Genomic DNA, 27,085 nt, shown 5'->3' on the forward strand with positions numbered 1-27,085 from the left:
GGAGCAAATGGAAGGTAGTGACTTTATGAGGAATCAAGATGTTATAAAACAGAACCAAAGGAATGAAAAAAATGGAAGACAATGTGAAATATCTCATTGGAAAAACCAATGACCTGGAAAATAGATCCATGAGAGATAATTAAAAATTATTGGACTACCTGAAAGCCATGATCAAAAAAAGAGCCTAGATATTATCTTTCAAGAAATTATCAAGAAGAACTGCCCCAATATTCTAGAGCCAGAGGGTAAAATAGAAATTGAAAGAATCTACCAATCGCCTCCTGAGAAAGATCCCAAAAAGAAAACTCTTAGGAACATTGTCGCCAAATTCAAGAGCTCCCAGATCAAGGAGAAAATACTGCAAGCAGCCAGAAAGAAACAATTTGAGTATTGTGTAAACACAATCAGGATAACACAAGATCTAGCAGTTTCTACATTAAGGGATCAAAGGGCTTGGAATACAATATTCCGGAACTCAATAGAGCTAGGATTAAAACCAAGAATCACCTACCCAGCAAAACTGAATATCATGTGCCAAGGCAAAATATGGATTTTCAACAAAATAGAGGACTTTCAAGCTTTCTCAACGAAAAGACCAGAACTGAATAGAAAATCTGACTTTCGAGCACAAGAATCAAGAGAAGCATGAAAAAAGTAAACAAGAAAGAGAAATCATAAGGGACTTACTAAAGTTGAACTGTTTTGTTTACATTCCTACATGGAAAGATGATGTGTATAATTCATGAAACCTCAGTATTAGGGTAGCTTAAGGGAATACACACACACACACACACACACACACACACACACACACATATATATATATGTATATACACACACACACACACACACACACATATAGACAGAGGGCACAGGGTAAGTTGAATATGAAGGGATGATATCTAAAATAATAAAATTAAATTAATGGATGAGAGAGGAATATACTGAGAGAGGAAGAAAGGGAAAGATAGAATGGAGTAAATTATCTCACATAAAAGTAGCAAGAAAAAGCAGTTCTGTTGGAAGGGAAGAGGGGGCAGGTGTGGGGGAATGGGTGAATCTTGCTCTCATCGGATTTGACCTGAGGAGGGAATAACATACACACTCAAATGGGTATCTTACCCCACAGGAAAGAAGGAGGAAGGAGATAAAAAAGCAGGGACGATAGAAGGGAGGGCAGATATGGGGAGGAGGTAATCAAAAGCAAACACTTTCAAAAAGGGACAGGGTCAAGGGAGAAAATTGAATAAAGGGGGATAGGATAGGAAGGAGCAAAATATAGTTAGTCTTTCACAACATGAGTATTGTGGAAGGGTTTTACATAATGATACACATGTGGCCTATGTTGAATTGCTTGCCTTCTTAGGGAGGGTGGGTGGGGAGGGAAGAGGGGGGAGAATTTGGAACTCAAAGTTTTAAAAGAAGACGTTCAAAAACAAAGTTTCTGCATGCAACTAGTAAATAAGATACATAGGCAATGGGGCACAGAAATCTATCTTGCCCTATAAGAAAGTAAGGGAAAAGGGGATGGAGGGAGTAGGGTGACAGAAGTGGGGGCTGACTGGGGAATGGGCCAATCAGAATATATGCCATCTTGGAGTGGGGGAAGGGTAGAAATGGGGAGAAAATTTGTAATTCAAACTCTTGTGAAAATCAATGCTGAAAGCTAAAAATATTAAATAAATAAATAATAGAAGTTTTTAAAAAAGAACAAATTAGAGAGAAGGAGAATGGTGATAGAAAGTGAATTGTTGATTAAAATGTGCATATGTGACCACAGAAGGAAAGGGTGTTGAGAACATTTTCAGGATGATAAATAGGAAGAAAAACATCATACCACTAAGGGATGATAGTACAGATTACAGTGGAAAGAATGCTAGGTTTGCAGTCAGAGAGCCTGGGTTCATGTCCAGTGTCTAATACTACTCATGTGACCTTAGACAAGTCATTTAACCTAGTTGGGCCTCAGTTTCCTCATTTGTTAAATTCTGCAGTTGGTCTAATTAGCTTCTCTACAGTTATGATCCTATGAAAGTTGAATTGGAGTCAGAAGAGCTGGGTTCAGATATTAACCATCTTCTTACCAGCAGTGTGACCTAGGACACCTCTCTCAAACTTTCTAGATCTCTAGATTCCTCATTCACAAAAGGCTTGTGTGACTAAATGCTTTGTAAGGTTCCTCACATCTTGAAATGAATTAGTGATCTACTCTGAGCTCTAAACAAGTTCAATTTAATAAGGATTTATTAAGTGTCTACTGTAGCCAGGCACATATGCCTAAATTCTAGACCCTGGGGGCACAAAGACAAAAACAAACCAATCCCTGCCCTCAGCGAGATTAGAGTCTGTCTAGGAAAACATGTGATCAATGAATTACGAAGTGTTTTATACTTCATTTTCCTTTACATACTAAGCATCTACTCTGTGCCAAGCACTAAGGATACAGTGACAGAAATGAAAAAGCCCCTGCTCTTCTCTTGATGGGCTTACATTATATTGGGGAGGGAATGATGCATACACAGATAAATGAATACAAAATATATAGAAACTCTCCAATGTACGGCACAGGTCTAAAAGAAAGGGGAATCTGTGAACACTAGATCGGGGTTCCAAAGGGCATTATGGAACAGTAAGAAAAGGTAGAGTAGGGACAGTTGAAGGATGAGGTTGACATGGATGGGTATGAAGAATTAGTCACAAACTTTGTGTTAGACACTGAGCCCAGTACACAAAGAAAAAGAAAAGACACTCATTGCTCTTAAGGAGTTTACAATCTAATGAGGAAGACACGCAAACAATCACATACAAACAAGCTAGGTACATGATAAATTCGGAGTGGTCTCAGAAGGAAGTCACTAGGTGAATTGGGAAAGACTTTTTGAAGAAGGTAGGGCTTCACCTGAACCTTGAAAAAAGGCAGGGAAGCAAGGAGGCAGATGAGGAGGAAGAGGGTTCCAGGTATGGGGGACAGTCAGTATAAAGATTAGGCATTAGGACATGGACCATCGTGGAGCATAAAGGACAACACAGAGGCTAATGTCACTGTATTATAGGACACATAGGGGCAAGAGAGGGGTATAATGTATAAAAAATTGGAAAGGTAGGAAGAAACCAAGTTATAGAGGGTTTTATATTTGATTCTAGGGCAACAGGGAGCCATTGGACTTGATTGACCAGAAAGGTCAGATTTGTGCTTTAGGTAGAGTGATTTGATAGTAGGGTATGGATTAGAGGGGCAAGTGACTAAAGGCAGAGAAATGAGTCAGCAACCTATTAAAGGAGGCCTCTCATCTCTGTGAGTTGATAAACCCCTATGCCAAGGAGGTGGCAGGCAACAGACATAAGGGGGCATATAGGACAGATAATCATGAAGGTTAAATGGACAGGTCTTGGCAACTGATTGGATATGGGAGAGGTAAGAGACAGTGAAGAGTGAAGAATGACAGCCAGGTTGTGAGCATGGCTCACTGAGATGCTGGTGATGCCCTCCACAGTAAGAAAGGGATTGAGAGGAAATGTAATGAGTTTGGTTTTGGAGATCTAGGGCTTAAGATGTCTGAGAGACAGCCAATTTGAGACAGGCAGGTCGAAATGTGAGATTCAAGATCAGGAGAGAGGTTAGAGTTAGACAAATAAATCTAGATAGAAATGGTACTTTAATCCATGGGAGCTTATAAATTCACTAAGTGAAAAATATGGGGCAGCTAGGTGGCACAACGGATAGAGTGCCAGGTCTGGAGTTAGGAAGACTGGAATTCAAATCCAGCCTCAGACACTTACCGACCCTGCGCAAGTCACTTAATGCTGTTTGCCTCAGTTTCCTCATCTGTAAAATGAACTGGAGAAGTAGATGGAAAACCATTCCAGTACCTTTACTAAGAAAACCCTGAATGCGTTCACAAATACTGTGATAAAACTGAAACAACAAAACAACAATGAGCAAACACAGAGAGGAGACAAAAGTCCAAAACAGTACCTTCAGGGACATCTCTAGTTAACAGCTGTGACCTGGGTAAAGATCCAGCTAAGGAGATAGAGCAGTTGGACAGAAAGGAAGAGAAGCAGAAGAGATTGGTGTTACCAAAACCTGGAAGGAAGAGAGTAGCAAGGAGAAAAGGGTATCAAAATGTTAAAGACTTCAGAGAGAAGGATAAGGATTGAGAGGAGACCATTGGATTTGGCAATTAAGAGATAATTAGTAAGTTTGGGGACAGTAGTCTCAGGTGAATGTGGAGGTCAAAAGCCAGACTACAGAAAGTTAAGAGGGGAGTGAGAGGAAAGGAAGTGGAGGCATCCATTGTAGACAAGCTTCTCAAGTGATTTAGACTCACAAGGGAGAAAAGTAGAGAGGAAGAAATCTCGTAGGGATGGCTAGAACAAGGGAGGGCTTTTGGAGGATGGGAGAGATAGGGGCAGGCTCATATGCATTCTGGAAGGAGCCAGTAGTCAGAGTGAGGCTGAAGTCAGAGAGTGGGGATGATAGAGTGTACAGTCTTCTGGAGATGGGAAGGAATGGAGTTGCTTCCTCATGGAGGACTTCTTTATACAAGGTGGGGAGAGAGGAAAATGTGGCAGATGACATCGTAGTGATGTGAGACGAGGAAGAGGGGAAGACGGAGCCCTTGGCAAATGACCTAATTTTTTCAGTGAAATATGAGAAATGGTTCTCAATAAAGAAAGTAAAGGCCAGGGGACCCAGGGGAGATTTGAGGAAGTTTGAACAGATTTGAAAGAGTCATCTGCTGTGGTGAGTGGAATATTAAGGGAGGTGTAAATGGGTTGCCTTGTGGCACCGAGGGCCCGGTTGAGATTATGGATCACAAATTCATAGTGGACCCAGCCAGCACGCGATGGTGATCAGCGAAGGCAGTTTTTGCTAGGCAGCCTAGGACAGAAATTGTGAGTGGGACCAAAAGGCAGGGGAGAATGATGTTCTATACAGTAGTATAGGAAATGTTCCATTGATTATTAATATTTGAAAACGAGGTGGACTTCAGGTTGGGAAAGAGGTGAAGGAAGGATGAGTGCATGTGCAGCACCGGGCAGACATCTAAGAGCCCCTGGGCCTGCCTAACAACCAGGGCTGGTGTGGGTAGCGTCCTGGGGTCAGGCTTGTTAGAAAGGGGTAAGGGGCATTTGAGGTACATGCCCTAAGCGGAATCAGCCTTGGCTGGTGACATATTGTGGTTTTAGTAAAGAATGGCAATATTTTTGTTTGTTTCTCAGACTGATTAGAAAGTGGCTGCTGTGCCCTCCAATCAAACAAACCACAGATACCAGGTGATGTCTGATTTTGAGCCAAAGCTGCTGGTTAGCCCCAAGTCTCCCAACAGAACGGAGCAGTGTGTGGAGAAGCTACTGCCAGGATGAATGTATAGGAGAAATTTTTCTTGATTTCTTCCCCGCTACCCATCTCCTCCCTACTGTCCCATTCGCCTTGGGTTGGGCTTTACTTACTTTCTAGGCATTACTGTTTGCTGCAATAGAATATAAACTCCTTGAAGCCAGGCACTGCTTTGATCTATCCCCACCTCATATATAGTAGTCACTTAATAAATGTCTATTGGATGAATAAAGGAAACTATTGGAAGTAAATAAAAGAGCAAAGAGGAAAAACGAAAAGCAATGAGTAGAATATGAGAAGAAACTGGGCACTACCAATTCTGCTGAGTGCCAGGGCCAGGAGCTGCCTAGCCCTATTTAAGATGGTTAAGGAGCTCAGGGATGCTGTTTAAAGCGAATATAAATCAAATACGCTTAGCTTAACAAGGCCCTCTCCTGTGGATTGAAAGCTAATAAAATCTGTCTCTTTGACTGTCATTCTGTGACTTTAAGAAAGCTGAATGGATAGATGCCATGATAGGATTGAAATTACTGTTCTCGAATTCTCTGACATAAATTTGCAGGGTAACTGACTCTTGTAAGTTAAGCTTCTCTGCTTGCCAGAGAGATATCTAAAAACATCACCTGCCAGAACCCCGGACTGGAACGCAGGCTGAGCTTAAGATTTTCAAAAAGTGTGGGTCCACTGTCAATCAATCAAGCAGCATTTATTAAGCACCGACTATGTACCGGGCCCTGTGCTAAGCTCTTGTCTGAATTTTATTGACATTTCCAATTTCTTTTTAAGTCAGTTCTGACAATATTGATTTTACTGTTGTTGTTTTGTAGGATGTATAAAAGAACAGGGGCAGGCTCGGTCTGTGATTTAATTAGTACAGGGAACCATTAACAGAGGAGACTCCCCAGACCAAGGCACTATTAGGTTACTTGGGGAGCTGGCTGGAGAGGCTTGCCCAGGCTCATCCAGGCTGGATGTGTCAGAGAGGGGACCTGAATGAACCTAGAGCTTCTCAGCTTCCAGGTAATGTCTCTAGCCACTGTGCTGCACTGTTTTTAAAAAATGGTCTGCATTTAATTTTAACTTGTTCCAAATAAGAGAAATAAGGGCTGGATCCCTTATACCGAATTTACACTGTCTGTCTGAAATTTATTCCAAATTCAACTATGAGATTAAATATTGTCTTTATCTTCAAAATTTGAACTGGAAAAATCCAGGACTGGTCCTCCAACTCAAGACTGCTTCAGGCTTCCTTACCTGAGGGCTTTGAGGTAAATGTCCGGGCCTGGAGTCAGGAGGAATCTGACACCCCACTCCGTCATTTACCAGCTATGGGAAAAAAGACAAGCTGCTGAAGCCCTCAGAGCCTCACAGCCCTCATCTATAAAATCATCAAAATGATAACCAGGATTTATGCAGCACTTCAAGGTTGGTAATGTACTTTACATGTGCTTTACAACCTGAGAGGCAGATGCTAACTATATCATCATTTTACACATGAGGAAACTGAGGAAAGGAGAGTTAGGTGACTTGCCAGGGTCACACAGCCAATAAGTGTCTGAGGTAGAATTTGAACTTAGGTCTTCCTGACTCCAAGGTCAGGCCCTTATCCACTGAGTCACCTAGCTGCCCTCTTCGCAGTGTCATCATGAAAATACAGTGTGATTACACATGTAGAGGGCTTTGCAAACCTCCATGCACCATGTAAATGCCATCTATTGAAACATACAAGCAGATGAGGAAAGGATAAATTTCATTGTAGAAGTGGCTGAGGAACCTCATCCATTAACTTTCTTTGTCCAGAGCCCTCCACGATTCCTTGTGAAGGCTGGCATGGAATTTATCCCAATGGGGTGGTTAGCAGCATAAAAGCCTTGGGACTACTCTTCATGCCCCGAAAATATTTGCCAAGTGCAGCTGATCCTATGCCAGTCTCACCCCCCCCATAGGACCAGAGATCAAAATCTCCAACAGATCTCAGAGGCTGGCTCACCCAAGCACCTCGCTGGACACCTCACTGGAGAGATGAGAAAACAGAAGCCCTGGGTGGTGGTTCCATTACTTGCCCAAGGCCACACAAGTAGCAAATGAGACAGACAGGACCCAATCCCAGTTCTTGTGACTCTGAAGGAGTCACACTGCCTTCTCTCCAGTCACACCATCACCCTACTCATTCTACCTCCTCAGGGGTGCTATGTTATGGCCAATTCCCATACTCTACCTGCCTCTCTCTTGCCCTCAACACCCCCCATCTCGACTTCTGTAATTCTCACTGAGTGTCAGGGCAGTAGAGTGGCTTGTGAGTTGGGCTCCAAGCTGGAAGATCTGGGCACTGGCTGTGAGATCCTCGAGGGCTATAGCTGGTTTTGATTTTTTTTTCTTTTGTGTCACCTCAGGCTTAACACAGTGGCTGGCACATAGAAGGTGCTTCCTAAATGCTAGTTGACTGACTCTCTGTGACCCACACTGGCCATTTCTTTGGCCCTAGGAATGTCATTCATGCCCCGGGCAGCTCTCCAAAGCTCTAAATTGTAGAGAATGTGCCAACCTGCATCAGTGGAGGGAGCTTATTTGACCAGGAGTTTCCCGTACTGAGAAAATCACAGCTCAGGGCTCTATTCCTTTGGATCCTATCTCTTGTATTTCATGGTCTACATGATTTGCCCACATGATCTCATTATGTGAAGCATCTGGCACAGCTATGCTCATCACCTGTGAGGAGGGTGCCACAAGGATTATTATTCCCAATGTATAGATGGGGAAACTCAGGCTATGAAACCCAAAGGGGCTTGTTCCCAGTGCTGTCAGGGCTGATTAACTCCCTTGTTCCTAGGCTCTAATGACTACACCACCATCCTGTTCAAAACTCAGCATGGCTTCCTTATTGCTTCCAGCATGAGACACGTATTCCTTAGGATGGCACAGAATGGCACAGAATCACTGATGGTCAGGTGGCTAATGTCATCTGGTCCGGCCCATACATAAAGAAGAAGCCTCTCCTGCCCTATTGAATAAATGGCCATCCAGCCTTAGCTTGGGGATCTCCTGGGAGAGGGGAGATCTACAGTTGCCGGAAGAAGCCATTATGCTTTGGGGTACTTTTCATGGTGAGGAAGCTTTTCTGAGCATCAAAGCAAGGGCCCTCCCTTCCACCCGCCAAGCCTCATTCTATTCTCTGTGGATAGGGACAAGCTTCCACCTTCTTTCCTGTGGCAGACTCACCAATACTTTTAAAGAAAGGCTGCTCAACCCCACCTGAAAATCTTCTCTTCTCCAAGATAAACATCTCCAACACCCATAAAAATCCTCAGGTGGCCACATCTTAAAATCCAGCATCATCTTGGGCACCCACACCTGGCTGCTCTCCAGCTTATCCAACTTTTTCCTAGAAGGGATCACCTAGAATGGAGCAGACTTCTCCAGGGAGGACGTGCCCTAACAGGGACAGACTGCAGTGGGGTTGTCTGCCCTCATTCTGGACACTCTGGACATCCCATTTCTGCCAAAGGCTTCCTTAGTTCTCTTGGCCACCAGGGCACACATATGACTCATACTGAGCTTGGAATCCACTAGAATCCCCAGATCTTTTTCTTTTTTCTCAATATATGGCTGTATTTTCTTTGTGAATCCCTGTATTTTTAATCCAAGTGCAAAGGTTCTAAATATTCCCATTCAGTTTTGTCTTATAATATTTGACTTAACTTTCTAGTCTATCAAACCATTTCTGGAGGGGGAATTCTATCACCATTAACAACGACAACAAAAATAATAATAGTTAACATCCTCATAGCAATTCAGCTTCTGCAAAGCACTCATTTAATTCACAAAACAAGCATGGCAGGCAGTTATTCTGATTATCCTCATTTTGCCAATGAGAAAACTGGGGCTGACCAAGGCCCAATGACTTGTTCAAGAACACACAGCTAGGAAATGTCTGAAGTGGGATTTGAACTCAGGCCTTTCCGACTCCACGCCCAACACTCCAATGACTACGTCACTGAGTCACCTCAAATGGGGTGCCCATATCCAGCTGTGTGTTCTCTAAAAATCTGAGAGGCTTTCCTTCTCTATCTTCATCCAACTTTTTTTTTAAATCTCCAATGTTTACTTCTAATATATGACTGCAAACAGGTTCAGGTTTTCTGACATCTGAATGCCAGGCAATGAAGCGTTCTCTTGTGCTGCTGTTTTATTTTGGTTTCAAACCCAGAAAAGCAGGCTCCTTAATTTGATGATCTACCCCAGCACACATGCACAGAAAAGGAACAAAGCACCACCGGGAAAAAGGTTATTCAGAACTCAGAAAATTTCCTGACACACTTGCTCTGTCAGAGGAGAATTAGAGAAATTCATAGCACTGTGAATTGGCATCATTTTACAACGAAAAGCTGTGGTACATAAATCACCACTATGGAGATTTTCTGTAAAGCCCACCATGAAAACCTAAGGAGGCTAGAATATGCAATCTAACCACATCATCGTGTCATCATTGCTGAGCCCTTTCCAGGACAAAGAAGGAATCAGCAAATCTTTGAAAAACATTGCAGCCCCAGGGCTGTCTGCAGCTGAGGCTGATCATTGCACTTCCTTCCTCACTCCCTCCTTCCTCCCTCCCTCCCTTCCCTCCTTCCTTCCTTCCTTCCTACCTTCCCTCTTTCCTTCCTCTCTCCCTTCCTTCTTCACTCCTTCCTTCCTTCCTTCTTTCCTCCCTCCCTTCCTCCCTCCAACTCTCCCTCCCTTCTCTCTTGCCTCCCTTGTTCCAGCCTTCTTTCCTTACTTTCTTCCCTACTTCCCTCTCTTTTCTTCCCTCCCTCCTTCCTTCCCGCCCTGCTTTTCTCCCTCCCTCATTTCTTCCTTCCTTCTTTCTTTCCTTCCTTCTTTCTGCTTTCCTTCCTCCCTCCTTCCTCCTAAAGAAAACCTATAGGATGGCAAACCCACTTTTGGAGCCACCTTCCCATTTCTCCTTTGGCAAATAATGATCATAAGATAAGAGATCTAGAGCCTAAAGAAACCTTAAATGAAATAGAACCATTGAGAGATTAAAGTAAATGCATAAAATATATAGGATCACCAAAAAATAGGCCACATTTATAGAAATGCAGTTATCATCATATTAAAAAATAGCAACAGTAAATTCACAAATCCCAGGTCTTGAACCCCTGGTCTAGAGATACACTGAGGATCCAAATGGAGACATGGTCAAGATATTTGTGACCTTAGCAATGTGGGCACTCCCTGCAGGGGGTAAATCTCAAGCCAGCCATGCCTTAGCCTGGAGGACTCTGCTCTGACATTTGCTGAGGGCCTTTCTCTAACTCAGGAGTTCTTAACCATGTTGGCATCGTGGAGCCCTTTGGAAGCAGTCTAGTGAGACCTGTCACTTTTCAGACTCCCATTTGTTGCCCCTAATAATAATTGAAGAAAATACTAAATTTTAGTTTGATGTTGGTGATAATAAAGATGTAATATTTTCCCTATCCAGGTTCTCAGACCCCCTGAAATCCATCCACAGACATTTTGTAGTGCCTGCATCCTCCCATTAAGAACCTGTTTTCAATCCCTTGACTTTGGTGAGTTCCCACAGAACATGTGTGCCATCCACTGATCTCCCTGTCATGATGGTGCTACATCCTTCCTTTTCTAAAGAGATATTTTATTCCACTTTTCTTACATGCTTTTTCATAGGTGATACTGCAGCCAAATTCTGCCTACCGTGGCACTCCATTACCTTCATAATAGTTAAAATCACTCCTGGAGATATTTTCTCCAAAGCCACTCCTGAAGCAGAAGGGAAATGACATAGGTTATCGAACAGCAGATGTACTTCATGGGCCCCTTCCAGTTTCACAAGGTGATCTCCACTCTTAGTTCTTCACGATGCTCCATGAAGTACCAATTCTCATAGTACTCCATGAGTCTCAGACATGTTGAGTATGTCTGTAATGCAATGTAAGTAAAGTCTTTCATTCACAACAAATGAGGCACTGGAGTAGGACTTTGTAGACATAAAGACTAAGATACACATGGAAGTAGATATGCTAGGGATCTCCTCCATAGACAGTGCTTAAAACTCTTGCCTTCTCGTCCTCACTGCCAGGGAGGAAAGAAAGCAGAGGGGCTGGCCAACAAGCACACAACTCTTGTTGGATGAACACTCAATTCTGGTTCATCAGCTCATGACCTCATGGCTCCTCAGTCCATCAGAAGATGTTCCATCATCATCATGGCCAGAAGTAGGGTGATCAAATTTCTACATGTGGTTGGATGGAAAGCAAGCAGAAAACAGCTACACATGCTCTAAGGACCAGGAAAAGAAATACACACACACACACACACACACACACACACACACACACACACAAATATTTTAAGTCCTGATTCTCCCCCATTGACCAATACCACCTTACATGATAAAGAGAAGAAAGATGATGGATTCAAGACTAGTTTTTATGATCCCAGACCAAGAGGCCTTTCCTCTATCCCCAAGCTAATTTCATAGTGTTTCATGAGGATATTCTCTTGAGGAACCTAAAAAGATAATTGGGATCATTTTCTGCAGAAACAACAGACTGGGTCTCTCAGGTGTTAGGCTGAGTGAAAAGGATCACAATGAGAGAATATTTTCTTCTAATGTTTTTCTTCTTGCCAGATACAAAACAAGCTTCAGAACCACATGAGCAAGCAAGCACCCGCTAAGCCTACTCTGAATTTGTTTCAGCTGTTTTCCAGCCTTGGATAAGCTGGAATTGGATAAGCTTGGATAAGGGCAGGTCATCTCCCCAACCCAAATGTACATATACACTCACATTGCTCCTTATTTTCCTGGGAACACAAGAATACAGAGCATCTACTTTATGCAAATGATTGAAGCTCTGTTACTGCTGAGACACACAAAACTTATATAAGGTCAAGTACAGAAGGGAACCCCACTACAGTGGGAGGGAACAACCATAAAGTTAAAAGTACTTCATAAATTACCTCAGTGAAGAATCACTGAGTTCCAATTCTAGTATAAACTTTTCCAGCAAGCTAGAAACTCTAGGGATGCTTCAGGTTAAAAAAGAATTGGATCACAACTCCCACAGAAGCCCATGACACTGGTTAGCTGCTGGCAAACAGCTTCCAGCAAGGGCAGCAGCTGGAGAAAATATGCTCACAGCTGCAAGACACGCATGACTGTTCTCAACCTGCCACACACCTGCACCTTTGATCTATCCTGACCTCACAATTGTGATGGCCAGGTTTCATTAGCAATTGATGATCTGTGTGGTGGGATTCTGAGCAGATGCAGGTCTATTTATATCCATCTCACTGCCAAGAAGATACTTCTGTTGGAAGACATACAAAACTCAGAATACAGATGCATAGATTATTATCACAGTATGACAAGATTAGGGGTGGAGTAGTAGTATGTCAGGGGTGGTAGAGTGCTGGGTGATTAACAGTCATGGGTCCCTTGGACCCAGATTGTTTACTGGCCCCACAGATTGTTAAACTCTGGGGTTCTTTTTTCTAGAAGGTCACTCAATCCTTGGCTTATACTTCTACTGAAATAGCATGCCCCTTCCTCTCCAGATCTTTTAAGTTTCTTATATTCAAGGCCAGATGCATATTTAAACAACAGTTTAATCCAATCTGATAAAAGTTTAACAAAGCAAAGCAAAAGACATTTTGTTATAGAAAGTAATATTCTGTTTACTTTATACATCTTTGTAGTTCCCCCCCTCTCCCCCCAAGCCCCCCCCTCCCCAGAATATAAGCTCCTTAAGGGCAGAGATTCATCATTTTGCATCTTCCTATCCCCAGTACCTTGGACAGTGCCTCACACATAGTAACCCTTTGATAAACATTGAACAGAAAGAATGGACAATTGTCATGATATGTAATATATATTTTATTTTTTGTTCTTTGACCCTAAGGGGAAAGAGACGCACACACGTGTGTCTGTGTGTGTGTCTGTATACCACTACATCTTTTTTTTATGGAAAAAACCAGGACTTCTCTTAATAATTTCGTTTTTGTCAAAAGCATGACAATCCCGGGTTGCAAACTCAGTTATCCTAAAGACTTCACTCTCCCCCAACTCTCTGAGCCCACATCTAATCAGCTGTTGCTTGTACATTCACAATATCCTTCCCCCCCCCCCCGCCCTTTTCTCTACTTATGCAGCCATTTACCCTATTTCAGGCCCTCGTTACTTCTTTCCTAGACCGCTACAATGGTGTCTTCATCCATCTTGCTACTCTCTTCTCAAATCTTTCACAAAGCCAACACATTTACATCCTTAAAGCACCAGTCTACCTATGCTCAAGAAATTTCAGTGGCTCCCTATTGCTTCTAGGATAGGAGTTGATAATCTTTTCTATGTTATAGAACCCTTTGAAGACTGAGGGCCCCTTTTCAGAATAATATTTTTAATACTCAACTTAAAATAGATAAGAATAGAAAGAAAAATGGTTTTATTTTACTCTGTTCATCTAAATGTTTGAAAGTTCATGGATCTAAGTATAAGAACCCCTAATCTAAGATAAAGCACAATCTCCTCTATTTGGCATCTGAAGATTTTCACAACCGGGTTTCAGCATGACTGTCTAGAATGATGCCACATTATTCTCCTTCATACAGTCTACATTCCAATAATCTGACAAATGTGTAGTTTCCCATACACAGTACTCCATCTGCCAAATCCATGTGTTTGCAGAGACCATCCCCCAAGCCTTCAGTATTTTCCTTTTCCAGTTGTAGTTCTTGGGATCCTTATCTCCCACAGACCTCAGCTCAAGCGGCGCTCCCTACTGTTATTTCAGCATCGTTTCTGATCCTCCCCATATATCTGTGTTACTGATTCTGTAGTGATCGATACAATCATGTTTGCGTTTCTGAGTTCTTGGTTATGGCATTTCATTATTACTATTATTATTATTATTATTATTATTATTAATTATGTTCTCTTTCCTGCAGTTTCCTAAAATCCATAGATTTATATTAAATTTGGAGAATTCTTTAAAATTCTGTTATTGCTTTCATGTTTGATCATTTCCCCCCTCTTTCTATGAGGTTATTTTCCTAAAGATTTCTTGTTCTTACTCTTTTTTTTTTTTTTTGCTTTTTGGCAGAGCAATCAGGGTTAAGTGACTTGCCCAAGGTCACACAGCTAGTACATATGTCAAGTGTCTGAGGCCAGATTTGAACTCAGGTCCTCCTGATTCCAAGGCCGGTGCTCTACTCACTGTGCCATCTAGCTGCCCCTCTTGTTCTTACTCTTAATTTGTTTTTGAAAGCCTACTATGTATTTAAACTCTCTTGTGACCCCTATTTCTCACATCTTGCTGAAAGTCTACTAGACGGTATTTTTAGCTCAATGATGACCATTTATGGAAAACAAACCTGTAAGGGATCATCTCATCTCATTACTGTAGGTTAGGACTTAGCTTAATAAATATTCAGCTTTCATAATTGAAATGAAAACAAATTTCATTAAAATATTTCAAACCTGGAATTATAACTTAGAGGGTATAATAACAATAATATTCAACAGCACATAAAAAGTAAATGTCACTGCCCTTATTTTAGAGAGGAAACAGGGGCTCAGATAGCTTAAATGATTTGTACAGGTATTGCAAACCAAGCTGATGGGCAGGCTACATTGGGCCTCTTGCCCACTAGCACGATGTCTGGTCCATAGTCATCACGTAAAAAAGTGCTTATTCGTTGATTTACTTCCAAACTGCTACCATTTATGTTACCATTTAATATTTTCCCATCTCTAAATATTATATGGCTATATTTTTGTATAGCATATAGGAAATTATTATTGCTGATATCATCATCATCATCATCATCATCATTATTATTCTTGGATTAACTTTGACATTCCTAAGAATATCTATTTTAAATTATCTCTGGAAGAAAAGTACTTCAAATTATTTCTCAGTCATTTCCCACTAATTAAAAATCATATTATAAAAGATATTATAACAATATATCAAAAATTATTAAGTTAGAAATATTTTAAAAGAATGTTAAAAATAAATAATAAATTTTTCAAAAAGTTCAAGCTGGATTAATATCAGGAATGTGGGGATGGTAGAATCTTAGTGAAACAAAAAGTGAAATAATTTTATTAAAATTAAAACCAGTATTGTTATATTAATTGATGAAAAGTCTTATAAAATACAATGTTTATTATTATAAAAAATTCTAGAAAGCATAGGATGAAAGGATCTTTCCTTAATATAAGACAAAGATAAAAATCTAATAAAAAAAGCAAAAGCTAGAATTACTTGTAACAAGGAAACACAAGAATCTTTCCTTCTATGATCAGGAGTTGTCCAAGGATTTCTATAAGCATTATGACTATTTGATATGATTTTTGAATGTTTCATAGAACAATAAGTCAAGGAAAAGAAACCAAAGGCATACACATTGGCAAAGAGAAGGTAATATCTTGATGTGTGGATAATATAACATTCTACTTAGAACATCTGAGAAAATAAGGAGAAACTGAGATGACAAGTAGAGATGACTAGCAAATTAGCTGAATACAAATTAAATCCATAGGTCAACAGAACAGCTATAGAAACAGGAAGAAAAATAAATCCAAACAAAAAATACAATTTAAAATTATGACAAAATGCATTTAATATCTATAGTATAATAAAATACATGTCCTACATAAATATGATCATAGGGCATTATTTAAGTAAATAAATCAATATTTAAATAATTGAATAGGTATTTCTATGTTCATAAGTGATATATAGTAATGATATATATGTGATATATGTTAATGATGAAAATACTATGCAAATTAATCTGAGGCTTTAACTTTATACTGATCAAAATGCCAATGGAATAATTTATAGACAAAATAAAAATAAAATTCGCATAGTGCATGCTTTCTGTCATAACTGAGAGATTGCTACCTGGGTCTTCTGCAACAATGAGCATTAATTTTACTGTATTAGCTGAGTCTGTATGCTACAAATAATCTCTATTGCTTCTGTGCATAATTGTATATGCCAGGCAATACATGGACTGTGTGAATCATGGGACAGAAGATGATTGTGCTGTGGTTTCACTTTGTGGCAGCAATGGCTATAAATGGGTGCTTCTATGGAAACTAGAATGAGCCAGAACAACAGAACTTGAACATATAAAACCAGACTGAGTTGGTTTCCTCACATTTAGTCAATTCACAGTCAGATGAGTATTAGATTTTGTGCCATATGACCAAGGTATACTGCTTCTTTTTATTGTGTTTTCAATTCTATGGCTTTTAAGAAAAGCTAGTTTTCTAAAGAAACATGAAAAAAGTTGCAACTCTTAAAGAGTACACTTCAATAACTGTTAGAGATACTATAAAAGATTGAAGTCAAGCATTTCAAAGATCAAGTCCATAATGCAAAAGAATCAGCCATACTAAAGCACAATCAAGTATGCTCAAAAAAGTAAAACAATACCAAGAATTAATAACTATTTTCAAAAAATGGCCTAGCTGATTTTCAGAAAGCAAGCAGAGTCTTTAGGAGGAACCTAGAAGGCTAAGATGTTGTTATTGGTTCCTCTTTGGTACCACATACATTTCTTAAAGTGTGAATAACATTGAGATGATCTGAGATAGAAGGAAAGCTAAACATTTACATAAAGAAAAAAAAGAAGCCAGTCAGGAGCAAGATAATTAAAAGACTGAAATGGGGACATTTGGAAAAGGGTCATTTTGATTAATGAAACTTTATTTTCTGCTCATGGCTATACCAAAACCATTGCCAAAAATAGTCTAAATGAGAAATGAGCATCTTCACTGCAATGGAAAATATTAACCCAAAAATATTTTGAGTACTTTTGTATTTCCAATAAACTCAGATGCCCTGTCCCCAATAAGGAAATTATCGACTCTGTGAAATATAGTGCTATGATGAGAAACAGAATTGTTGCAGAATTACCGAAGTTCCCAAATGGAGATGGCATTCTGCAACATGACCTTGTGCCATGCCACATTTAATGTAAAGTTAAGTTATCCAAGAAATAGAGATAAACATGTTTCAATGGCTTGGAAACTCACCTGATTAAAATATCATTGAAAACTTATGGGCCATAATCAAGGCTAGACTTGGAAAAATAGACTTTTCATCAATGGTATGCTTAATACCCCAACATGATAAAACTGTGCATCTATCTGAAAAATTAATGTAGGTATCAAAATGTGGCACGATCAATGCTAAATCACATAAAACAAATGATTGCAGTAAAAGAAGGGCATAATCAGGGGTGCTCTGGAGCCAGCTCATACTAGCTCATGAGAGCCAATTATTAAATTTTCAGCGTGAGCATTTAAACCTCAGAAATCAGCAAATGCTACAAAACAGAGATTAATGTATTGCTTTGTTGCTTTCTAGACATAAGAAAGTGATGGAGAAAATGAAATAATGCAGATTAAACTGAAAAGTGTCTTGTGACTTTTTTGAGAGAGAATTGTTGAATATATACCAGTACACCCCTGCATATAATGAATATTCAAAGTTTTTAAAAATGTAAAAAAGCTCTTAGATTTATTGTATGTCAATAAACTTAATTGCTTTTACTTTATCCTGAGTGATTTTCCTACCACAGTATTTATATTTGTGTTTACTTGTGCATATGCAAGGCAGCACCTATATGCATTTATGGATAAATAAGGAAAAATGGAATTTGAAATGTGTTGTCCTTTGAATTTGAAAATAAAGTGAATGAGTCACTTCATGTAAGTTTTTTCCCCCTAGTGGTGCATATCTTTGCACCTCCCTCTTTGTCCTTTATAGCCACTCCTTGGCAGGGCTGACACCAGATCCCTGTCAGAGGTAGGACACAGCACAATGGATACAACACAAAGAACAACACAAGGGGAAGTGACTTCCAAAGGATTCAACCTACAGTAGTGGCCTTAGAGTGGCAGTGCTATGAGTATACAGAAGAAATCACTGTATGTGTGCAGACATGGCTTGGCAAGGTGGTGGTTCTGAAAAAGCTCTGAGGAGTTTAGTAAACTGCATACATAACAAGAGTCAACTCTGTGAAACGGAGGACAAAAAAGCAGAGAGACTTTAAGTTACATAAAGAGTGCAATAGTACCCATAACTTGGGATACATGTCTGAGGCTGGATTTGAACTCAAGTCTTCCTGACTCTAGGTCCAGAATTCTATGCACTATGGCATCACCATTGGCTTCCGAAGGCTAGATGGCTTCCTGTTAGGTGTGTGGGAGAGGAGATTCTTGTTTCTGAATGGGTATGGGTCCAACTAGATGACCTCTAAGGAGACAGATGGAGAGAGATTTGTATCTGTGATCTCAGCAAAGGCACTTCATTTAGCACAGATCAAAAACCCCTGCCTTGCCACCACCACACAAACAAACTTTCCCATCTTGTTTGACTCATGTCCATATTCTCCCATAAAACCTCCACAGAGGGTCTACCCAACACGCTCAAGGCTATTGCTGAGATCTCCTTTGGTGTGTACCAATGGTTGACATGGGCTCTTCATCACTTTTTTTCTATCTCATTTGATGATTCATCTTCACCTCTTTCTGGACCTTTGCCCTTCTGGTGTTTTGCACATGCTAGTCTTTCTTTGGTGACAATGATCATCTCCATATATACAAACGTGTATGTAGGCACAGTCACACTCACATACTAGAGAGACAGTGGATGCCATTTCCGTGTGTTAAGAGGTTGAAAAATTGCACATCTTGTGTGTTGATTGTTTCCCAAAACTCTCAGACCTCACTACTACCACATGCAACATGATATCATTCAACCCCATGGAAAGTGGCATTTTCTGCCATGTAAAAGGTACATGCATGATGTTGTTGATGATGATGGTGGTTGTGGTGGTGATGATGGTGGTGGTGGTGGTGATGATGATGGTGATAACAATGGTGATGATGATGGTGGTGGTGGTAGTGATGATGATGATGGTGATGATGATGGTGGTGGTGATAATGATGGTGATAACAATGGTGATGATGATGATGATGGTGGTGATGGTGATGATGATGATTATGACGATGACGGTAGTGGTGGCAGCGGTGGTGGTGGTGGTGATGATGGTGATAATAATGGTGATGATGATGATGGTGATAGGCACGTGGCTTGACGGATAGAGAACTGACTTAGGAGTCAGTAAGTCCTGAAGGCAAGTGCCACCTCTAATACAAAACAACTATGTGAAGCTGATCAAGTGACTTAATCTTTCAGTGTTTGAGGCACTTCTTTATGACCATAAGTTGTGGAACTACATGAGTGGAGGGAATTGCCTCTCCTGCAGCTACCAATGAAATCACTGGGCAAGTCCTTATCCTTTTTGATTTATAAAGCAATACTACAAAGAGTGCTTCTGTGCCCCTGATACCTGCAGCACCCTAGGCCACTACTCACCTTGCCTACCCTTAGTTCTGGGTGTTTCACACCTCTTAAAGTGAGTCCAAGAAATTGACTAAGTGATCATTTTAACCAAGATCTAAAAGCAGTTGTTCTGTCAAACTTAGACTCAGTCAAAAGGCTGCACCCAAGGACCTAGAAGGCCACATGTGGCCTCGAGGCCACAGGTTTCCCACCCCTGTCTAGAGACCATTCACCTTAAGCCTTTTTCATATAAATTATTTAGATATGTGGAAAGTTATCACTCAATGTTTGTAAAGGAGGAAAGAAAATCTCCACAAATCTAGTGACTGTTTTGAGCTTAGCCCTTTTATGATGCAGAAGCTTTGGGGAGGTTTCCAGAAATTACCTCATTTGAGTCTCATTTTGGCCCTATGAGGCTGGTGGCTGAGGTGGAGAGAGGTTAAGGGACATTCTTATGTTCATACCTAGTACGTGGCAGAGGGAATATTTGAACCCAGGTCTGACTGTCTACAAATCCAGTGCTCTACCCACTGGGCAACACTGCTTTCCCAACGGGCTCAGGGTCACAGAGCTGGGAGGTGGCAGAGGCAGGGTTACAGACTACATCTGGAGCTCTAGAAAACCATTCTACCTCTTCTCAAGCCCGACATTTGGAAACTGCACAGGACACAGCTAATAAGTGTTAGAGATAGTATTTGAAGCCAGCTCTTCCAGTCTTTTAAGCTGAGTGGTCAGTGCACCCTACTACATCACTTCTCAGCTAAGGCAGGACACAATGAAACCACAGGCAGATGTCTTCGACCTTTCCAGTGCACCGGGAAAATGCTATTTCCCTGTCTCTTAATTTTCCAGGAACTCCTTCCGGAAGAAACCTGTTTTGGAAAACACTATTCATCATGAAACAATCAGGAATAATTTTTCAGGTCCTTTTTTCATATTTCCAACACCAACCTGACTTTAATTTGCTTCATTTTCTCATCTTATCCAAGACACGTTCTCTTCTAACAGATGGCTTTTGAATCAGAAAGCAGGAACATCCCCTGACTTGCTTGGCATTGGTCCCCAAGGCCTAATTCTCACCCCCTCAGTCTCCTCAGAACATCTCATGTCACAAAGATTATAGCAAATGGGAACTTTGCAGTACTAAGGAGATATTAGTGAGCAGAACAGAATTCTTGGCCGGGAGGGCCAAGAACTAATCAGAAGCTGTTCATCTGAGGCCACTGGATGCCTCCCCAGCCCTCTCTCCAGCTCTTCCACCCCCAAAGCTCTCTAGGGGATTGCAGAGCCCTTATGACTGCTTTTCTAAGACAGGTGTTTGCAGTTTGGTGATAACAAGGGCAGTGTCTTCTGGGTAGAAACACTTGCCCTCTCTGCCCTCCACTAAGTGTGAGATCTGTCATTGTAGAAGACAAGAAGGGAAGTGCTTCAGTATAGAGAATCCTCCAACATTGGGATTGCTCATCTCCCTGCCCACAATTGAATGCTGGCACTTGGTTCCTTGAATCACATTTTTTTTAAAAATGTGTGCATGTGTGTGTGTGTGTGTGCGTGTGTGTGTGTGTGGTTTATAGAAAGTGTATTGGATGTGAACCCAGCCAGCCCTGACTGAATTTGAGTTCCTCTTTTGCCGCTTAGTGGTTGTGTGACCCTGAGCAAGTCATTTAAAATCCCAGTGCCTCAGTCACTGATGCTCCAAATTCTACAGCATTTAAAAGTGTTTTTCCTCCACCATAACCTAAAGTGAAAGAACGAGAAGTTTTAAAAATGTCAATTATATTTTTTAAAGAAAAACAGAGATTTAAAATTCCAAAACCTTCAGTTCCCTTCAGTCACTCCAACGCTGTTCATGTCAGCTTGGATGTGGATTCCACATTATGATAAGGAGAAAGAGGATGAGTATAGCAGGGCAGAGTAAGGTGACTAACCCAGGATCAGAGAGGCAGAATGTTCCAGAGGCAGGACTTGTATCCAGGTCATCTGATCCTGAGGCCAGCTTTCTATGCCACAGCCCACAGCTGCCTTGCAATACAAAGTTACACTAAATGCACAATAATTTCAGCTGATTTTAAAACATTCTCTAAAACAGCAAGCTGTGGAGAAGGCTCCAACCTGCATCAGTAGGTGGAGTTCCTTCATCTAAGAATCTGTCATAGCAGTGAAATCCCAGATCCAGTCCCTATCCCTATATAAAGCATGCTGGAACCAGTGAAGGGCAACCAGGACTATCCACAAAATTACTGATTTTAGAGGGTGCTGAAAGCACCGGTACTTCCATGGCTAGAAAACAAATGGAGTTGATCTCCTCCTTAGAAAGATCGGTTAAAAAAAGAAATCTACAAGATGCCTCACCCCACCCCAGGATTGCATCTGCAGTGAAGGCTTCTCCAGCCCAGAACTGCCCTGATCACGTCTCCTTCTTCTGCAGCAGCCTTTCTAAGAGCAGCCTTTGGGGAGGGGCTCTCTGGGGCTCCTAGGAACCACAGGGATCACATTCTCCCAGCTGATTTAAAGCTGCATTGTGTAAACCACCCCTGCCTCAGGAACAAAAATCAACCATTGATAGCCACAATTCTGGTTTTCCTTTAGCGGGAGAGGCTGTCCAGTCCTGAAAACGCACTCACAGCTTCAGAGAAACCAAGAAGATCTCAACAGTGTTAGTGTTTTGCTTTGGGTTTTTTTTTGCCTTTATCAAACCTGCTCTCAGCTTCATTCCTCCCCCCTTCCCCCCTGGCTTCCACTTGAATGTTGCCACCAAATCATCCTGGTCATTACTTCATATTGAGCAGATGAGATGATGAGATTTTTGATAAAGAACGATGATCAGCCAGCATGGGTTGCCAAGGGGTCACAGGAACCAAGACTAACAATTGATTAGCTCTAATGGACCATGTCAGTAATAAACAAGCAAGCCTGGCTGGGCCCAAGATCTCACTGTCTTGATAATGCTGCCCAGACCCTATGGCTTTGAACTGACTGCTCAAAGCATCCATCCACTGCATCAGAGCTCCAGGGTCTCAGAATTTACTTCTATGATAGCAGAACTGCTATTCACAAGGACTCCACCATTTCACTGAATCTGGCTAAAAGCCACTCCCTAGCAAAGCAGTGTCTCCTCTTCTTTGAGGTCTAGAAAATTAACTGCATGTCCACAATGCTCTTAGAAATAGATCCATGCTCTCTCCCTTTTTAAGCTACATCTGTACTCAAAGCCCCCCTCCCCTCTTCTTTCTCTCAATCCAAGTTTTGTCTGAACACAGCTAGGCACAGGAAGGCAGAAGGTGTGAGAGATCAAAGAGCTTTATTCTCCAGAACTGGAAAGTGTCCCTAAACACAAAGATCCACCTTTTTAAGAATATTTTAAGGTAAAAGATTCACTGGGGTGGGGGTAGGGTGGTTAATAGGTTCTGTGGCAAATCCAGCAGCTGATACCTTCCCCTAAAATGGCACCTTGTAATTATTCTATATATGCCTACATAGGTCATCCATGTTGTCTCCTCCAGTAGAAGGTAAGCACCCTGAGGGCAGCAACTTTTTTCCCTTTTTATGCCTAGTGCTTGACCCACTGCAGTCCCTTAATGAATGCTTATTGACTGTTTGACGGGAACCTACTTGTGCTATGGTGAAAAGTTTGCAAGAACAGCATGTGAGTATGAGGAGTATGATGGAGAGAGTGTTAGGGCAGGACATTAGGAAGAGACAAGTTCCAATGCTGCTTCTGACACTTGGTAGTGGTGTGTCTTTGAACAGGCAAGTCATCTACGTTGAGTTTCAAACTTCCCAAGGTGACTAAGACGAGTCATTGTTGGAATTCTTATTGGTGTTTTGGGCCAAGGGCTTCTCAGTGGGGCAGTTCTACCACATTCTCCCATTCCCAGGAGCCCTCTCAGAGCCAGACGGCACTGTCCAGGCACTGGCTACACAGGACTGATCACTCAGAACCAGAACCCAGTGGTGACAGGGACCTCCGTATTAGATGTGAAGTTTGAGGAGGGTGCAGTGGTTCTGGTAGATATGCTGAGTTCTTCTGCCTTCCTGGCTCAATTCCAAAGTCTCTTTCATATCATATCTATCCACAGCAATAACCCATGTTCGGTGCCTCTAGGCACCATACTCACATCCAGTATGTCATTGTCCAGGTAGTGACTGATGAAGAGCTTCTAGGATTTGGTTCCAACTACGGACCCAAGCCATTACACTCATTCTGGGTTGACCCGTCCATGCACATCCAACAACTGCAAGATAACCTCACTCTAGAACCCCCTCGTTATCGAGATTATGCTGAATGAGCAGGCTTCCTCGGTTATGTGGACAGGCTTGGTGCAGCCTACAAGGCTACAAGCTGGCCATTAGTTAGGGGGTCTTAGCTCAGCCTTTAATGTGAGAAATTCTAGAGAAGAAGACAATTCTTAGGTCCTTGACTTACTGCAGTATGAGTGGGAATAGAACATGTACAAATTACCATGAAGCTACCATTCTAACCCCAGGGTATAGCAGTATGCTTCAGGAGAGGAGGGACTCAGGGGAGTCAGTGCGACACCCTGGAAAGAACACTAGCTCTAAACTCAAAGTCACTGGGTTCAAACCCCAACTCTGCCACTTAGTACCTGTGTGACATTAAATATGTCACTTCAATACCTTGGACTTTGGTTTCATCAACTTAAAAATGAGGATATTTGACTTAGTGGCCTCTGGGATCCTTCACAACACTAGCCTATGACCCCAAGATTATGACTGGGTGAATTTGGAAATGACAGGGATCACTTTAAGGGAAAAAATAAATTTGAATCTTGACCTAACTTGAGAGAGTAGAGAGGTGGGGCTAGGGTGAAGGAACAGAAGAGGGACTTTTGCTAGCCCATCAGGCCAGGAAGGACACAGACAACAAGTGATCTTCAGCCCTGAAATTCAGGTTAAACCTCCAGGGGCCAACCTTCTAATGTGTGTCTGGTTCAGGCTTGCTGGTAGGATTCAACTCGGTGTGTGCTATCCCTTCCCCAACATCTAAGTTTTACTTTAAAGTTTCAGTAAAAAGAGGCAGAAACAAAGCAAATTCTCAAGGAACCCAGAATAGCTCACCAAGAAACAATGAGCACATCATCTTTCATTTTATGCGCTCTCCAGTGCACGCTTTTCTTCTCTTAAAGAAAAGAAGGACTGAAGGAATGGATTCCTTTTACCTTCCCAGCTCCAGCAGGACTGGAGCGAACTGATCCCAGACGAACAATCAGCTTCATACTTTTCCATCTTTCCTGGGACATGCAACCATAGCCGCCAACAGCAGCTCATTCAGCAGTCCCACAACATGCCCAGACATGACGGCAGAAAGTGCTTTCTAAACTTAAACTAGGTCAAATGCAAACACTTATATAATTGTGGCCACAGCACTTGGCAGTCTAGCACATAGTAGGCATCTAGTCAGTACTTGCTAACTGCTCACTTGATGAATGAAGGCCCTCCTACTATCCTCTGGGCTCATTCTAAGTTACTCTATACAATAGAGCTATCCTGGGGAATTTGTTCCACAGCCCATGATGAGCCAGGGAGCCCTGATCATGCTTCACATTCTACCTTAGTCATCTTCTTCCTATCCTCCCTGGGTGGAACCCTTCCATCCTTTTTCTCCTCTGGAGCTAAAATCAAATGAATCAAATGACTGATTGATTAATTGAATCTTGTGATGGTTACTGGAAATGCATGCCAATCAGCTCTGCTCTGGCTCCACTCACCTATCCATGGCCACCACTCTCCTGGATATATTTAACATTCACAATCCAGACAGCCATCAAGCCATCTGCCCAGTGCTGATACACGTCTTCTCCACGCCTGCACCAGGCCTGTTCACATTAGACCTACATCTCTATGTCTCCTTAACCTCTTGCCAGTTCCTGAGGCCCAGTATCGATGGGTGAATCCATGAGTACAACTAACTGGGCTTCATTCACCATATTTTGATGGTCCTGGATTTATGTAGGATATCTCCAAATGCCCAGAAATTGAGCCTGATCTTGTGAGAATCCAGGGCCACTGCTTGTCATGAACTAAGAAGCTCAGGTTTATTGACCTTTCTACTCTGCTGGGAAGTGGTCAACAGCAAGGTCCTGAATGGCACCACAGTGAGTTGAACTCTAAAATCTCTATTTAAGGAGGGAACTCAGCTCAGAACAACTTGTTTCTTACCTGGATGCACTACAGAGGGATATCTCTGACTCTGGCACCATGCCTCCACATTGGGAATCTTTCCTAATCCCCACCCAGCCACACACACACACACACACACACACACACACACACACACACAACACACTTCAGCTTCCTTTTGTGTGCTGTCTTCCCTGATTAGATTGTAAGCTTCTTGAGGGCAGGAACTGTCTTTTTTCATATTTGTATCCCTAGCCCTTAGCATAGTACCTGGCACACAGTAGGTTCTTAATAAATGTTTCTTGAGTATAGACTAGTGAAAGAATTAATACACTATTCAACGGCTTAATTTACTGCCAAGTAGTGCCATGGGAACTGTCCAAATCAGGCTCATTGATTCTGTCACATATCAGAGATAGAGATAAGAACCATTCATTCCATTTATGGCAGCATTCATCACAACTTCTCATGTCTATCATATTTATAATAGTTGCACGGAATTCCACTTCTGATAACAAAGGACCAACGAAAAATCAGCTGAAAATGTTGCCAATTACCTGTAAGTCAGCATCAAATTCATGTTTCAGGTGAGCCTCCTCTGCAGCCTCCACAAGACGCTAGAATAACAAAAATAATAACAGGGTCAGAAACATGGCAGTGCCAATACTTTGGCTGTCTGAACATCTTGGCGTCAAGGTGTGTCTCTGAAAAGTAATAGTAGCCCTCATTCCAAGTGACTCATATGAGCATGGGTGTTTCATCTGCTCTAGCAAAAAAACTACTTCGTCTTTGGTTTGCCCTAATAATTACCATAGTGAGGTGTGAAAATATAGAGCCAGGAGACCTGGGTTTGAATTCTGTCATTACTGCGAAGTACCTGGTCACCTTTGATGATCAAATAACCTCACTGCATGTCTATTTCTGGCTTAGACAGAAAGGCTTTTCCCAAAGGGAAGAATTCATGGCCAAACAAGAGACGGTGAGTATTACAAAATGTAAAATGGATAATTTTGATTATGTTAAATTAAAAAGGTTTTGTACAAAGCCAATGAAAGAAAGATTAGGAGGGAAGCAGAAAATTGGCAAAGAATCTTCACAAACAGTGCCTCTGATAAAGGCCTCATATCTGAAATATACAGGGAACTGAGTCAAATTTATAGGAATACAAGTCATTCCCCCACTGAGAAATGGTCAAAGAATACGATCAGGCAGTTTTCAGAGG

At 41.5% G+C, this 27,085-nt stretch overlaps 1 protein-coding gene across 1 annotated transcript in view; it reads right to left on the minus strand.

Annotated features, from left to right (window-relative positions):
* CACNA2D3 (calcium voltage-gated channel auxiliary subunit alpha2delta 3) overlaps positions 1 to 26,727 on the minus strand; it is a 748,342-nt gene extending 721,615 nt beyond the window's left edge. Inside the window, exons 1-2 of the mRNA XM_036739688.1 lie at positions 26,674 to 26,727; positions 26,421 to 26,480 (exon numbers count right to left, since the gene is read on the minus strand). Of these exons, the coding sequence (XP_036595583.1) occupies positions 26,421 to 26,480; positions 26,674 to 26,727 (114 nt within the window). The remainder of the gene's footprint in view (positions 1 to 26,420; positions 26,481 to 26,673) is intronic.
* Positions 26,728 to 27,085: the final 358 nt, after the last annotated feature.

The sequence above is a fragment of the Trichosurus vulpecula genome, chromosome 9 (genome assembly GCF_011100635.1).
Source record: "Trichosurus vulpecula isolate mTriVul1 chromosome 9, mTriVul1.pri, whole genome shotgun sequence".
NCBI classification, from domain to species: domain Eukaryota; kingdom Metazoa; phylum Chordata; class Mammalia; order Diprotodontia; family Phalangeridae; genus Trichosurus; species Trichosurus vulpecula.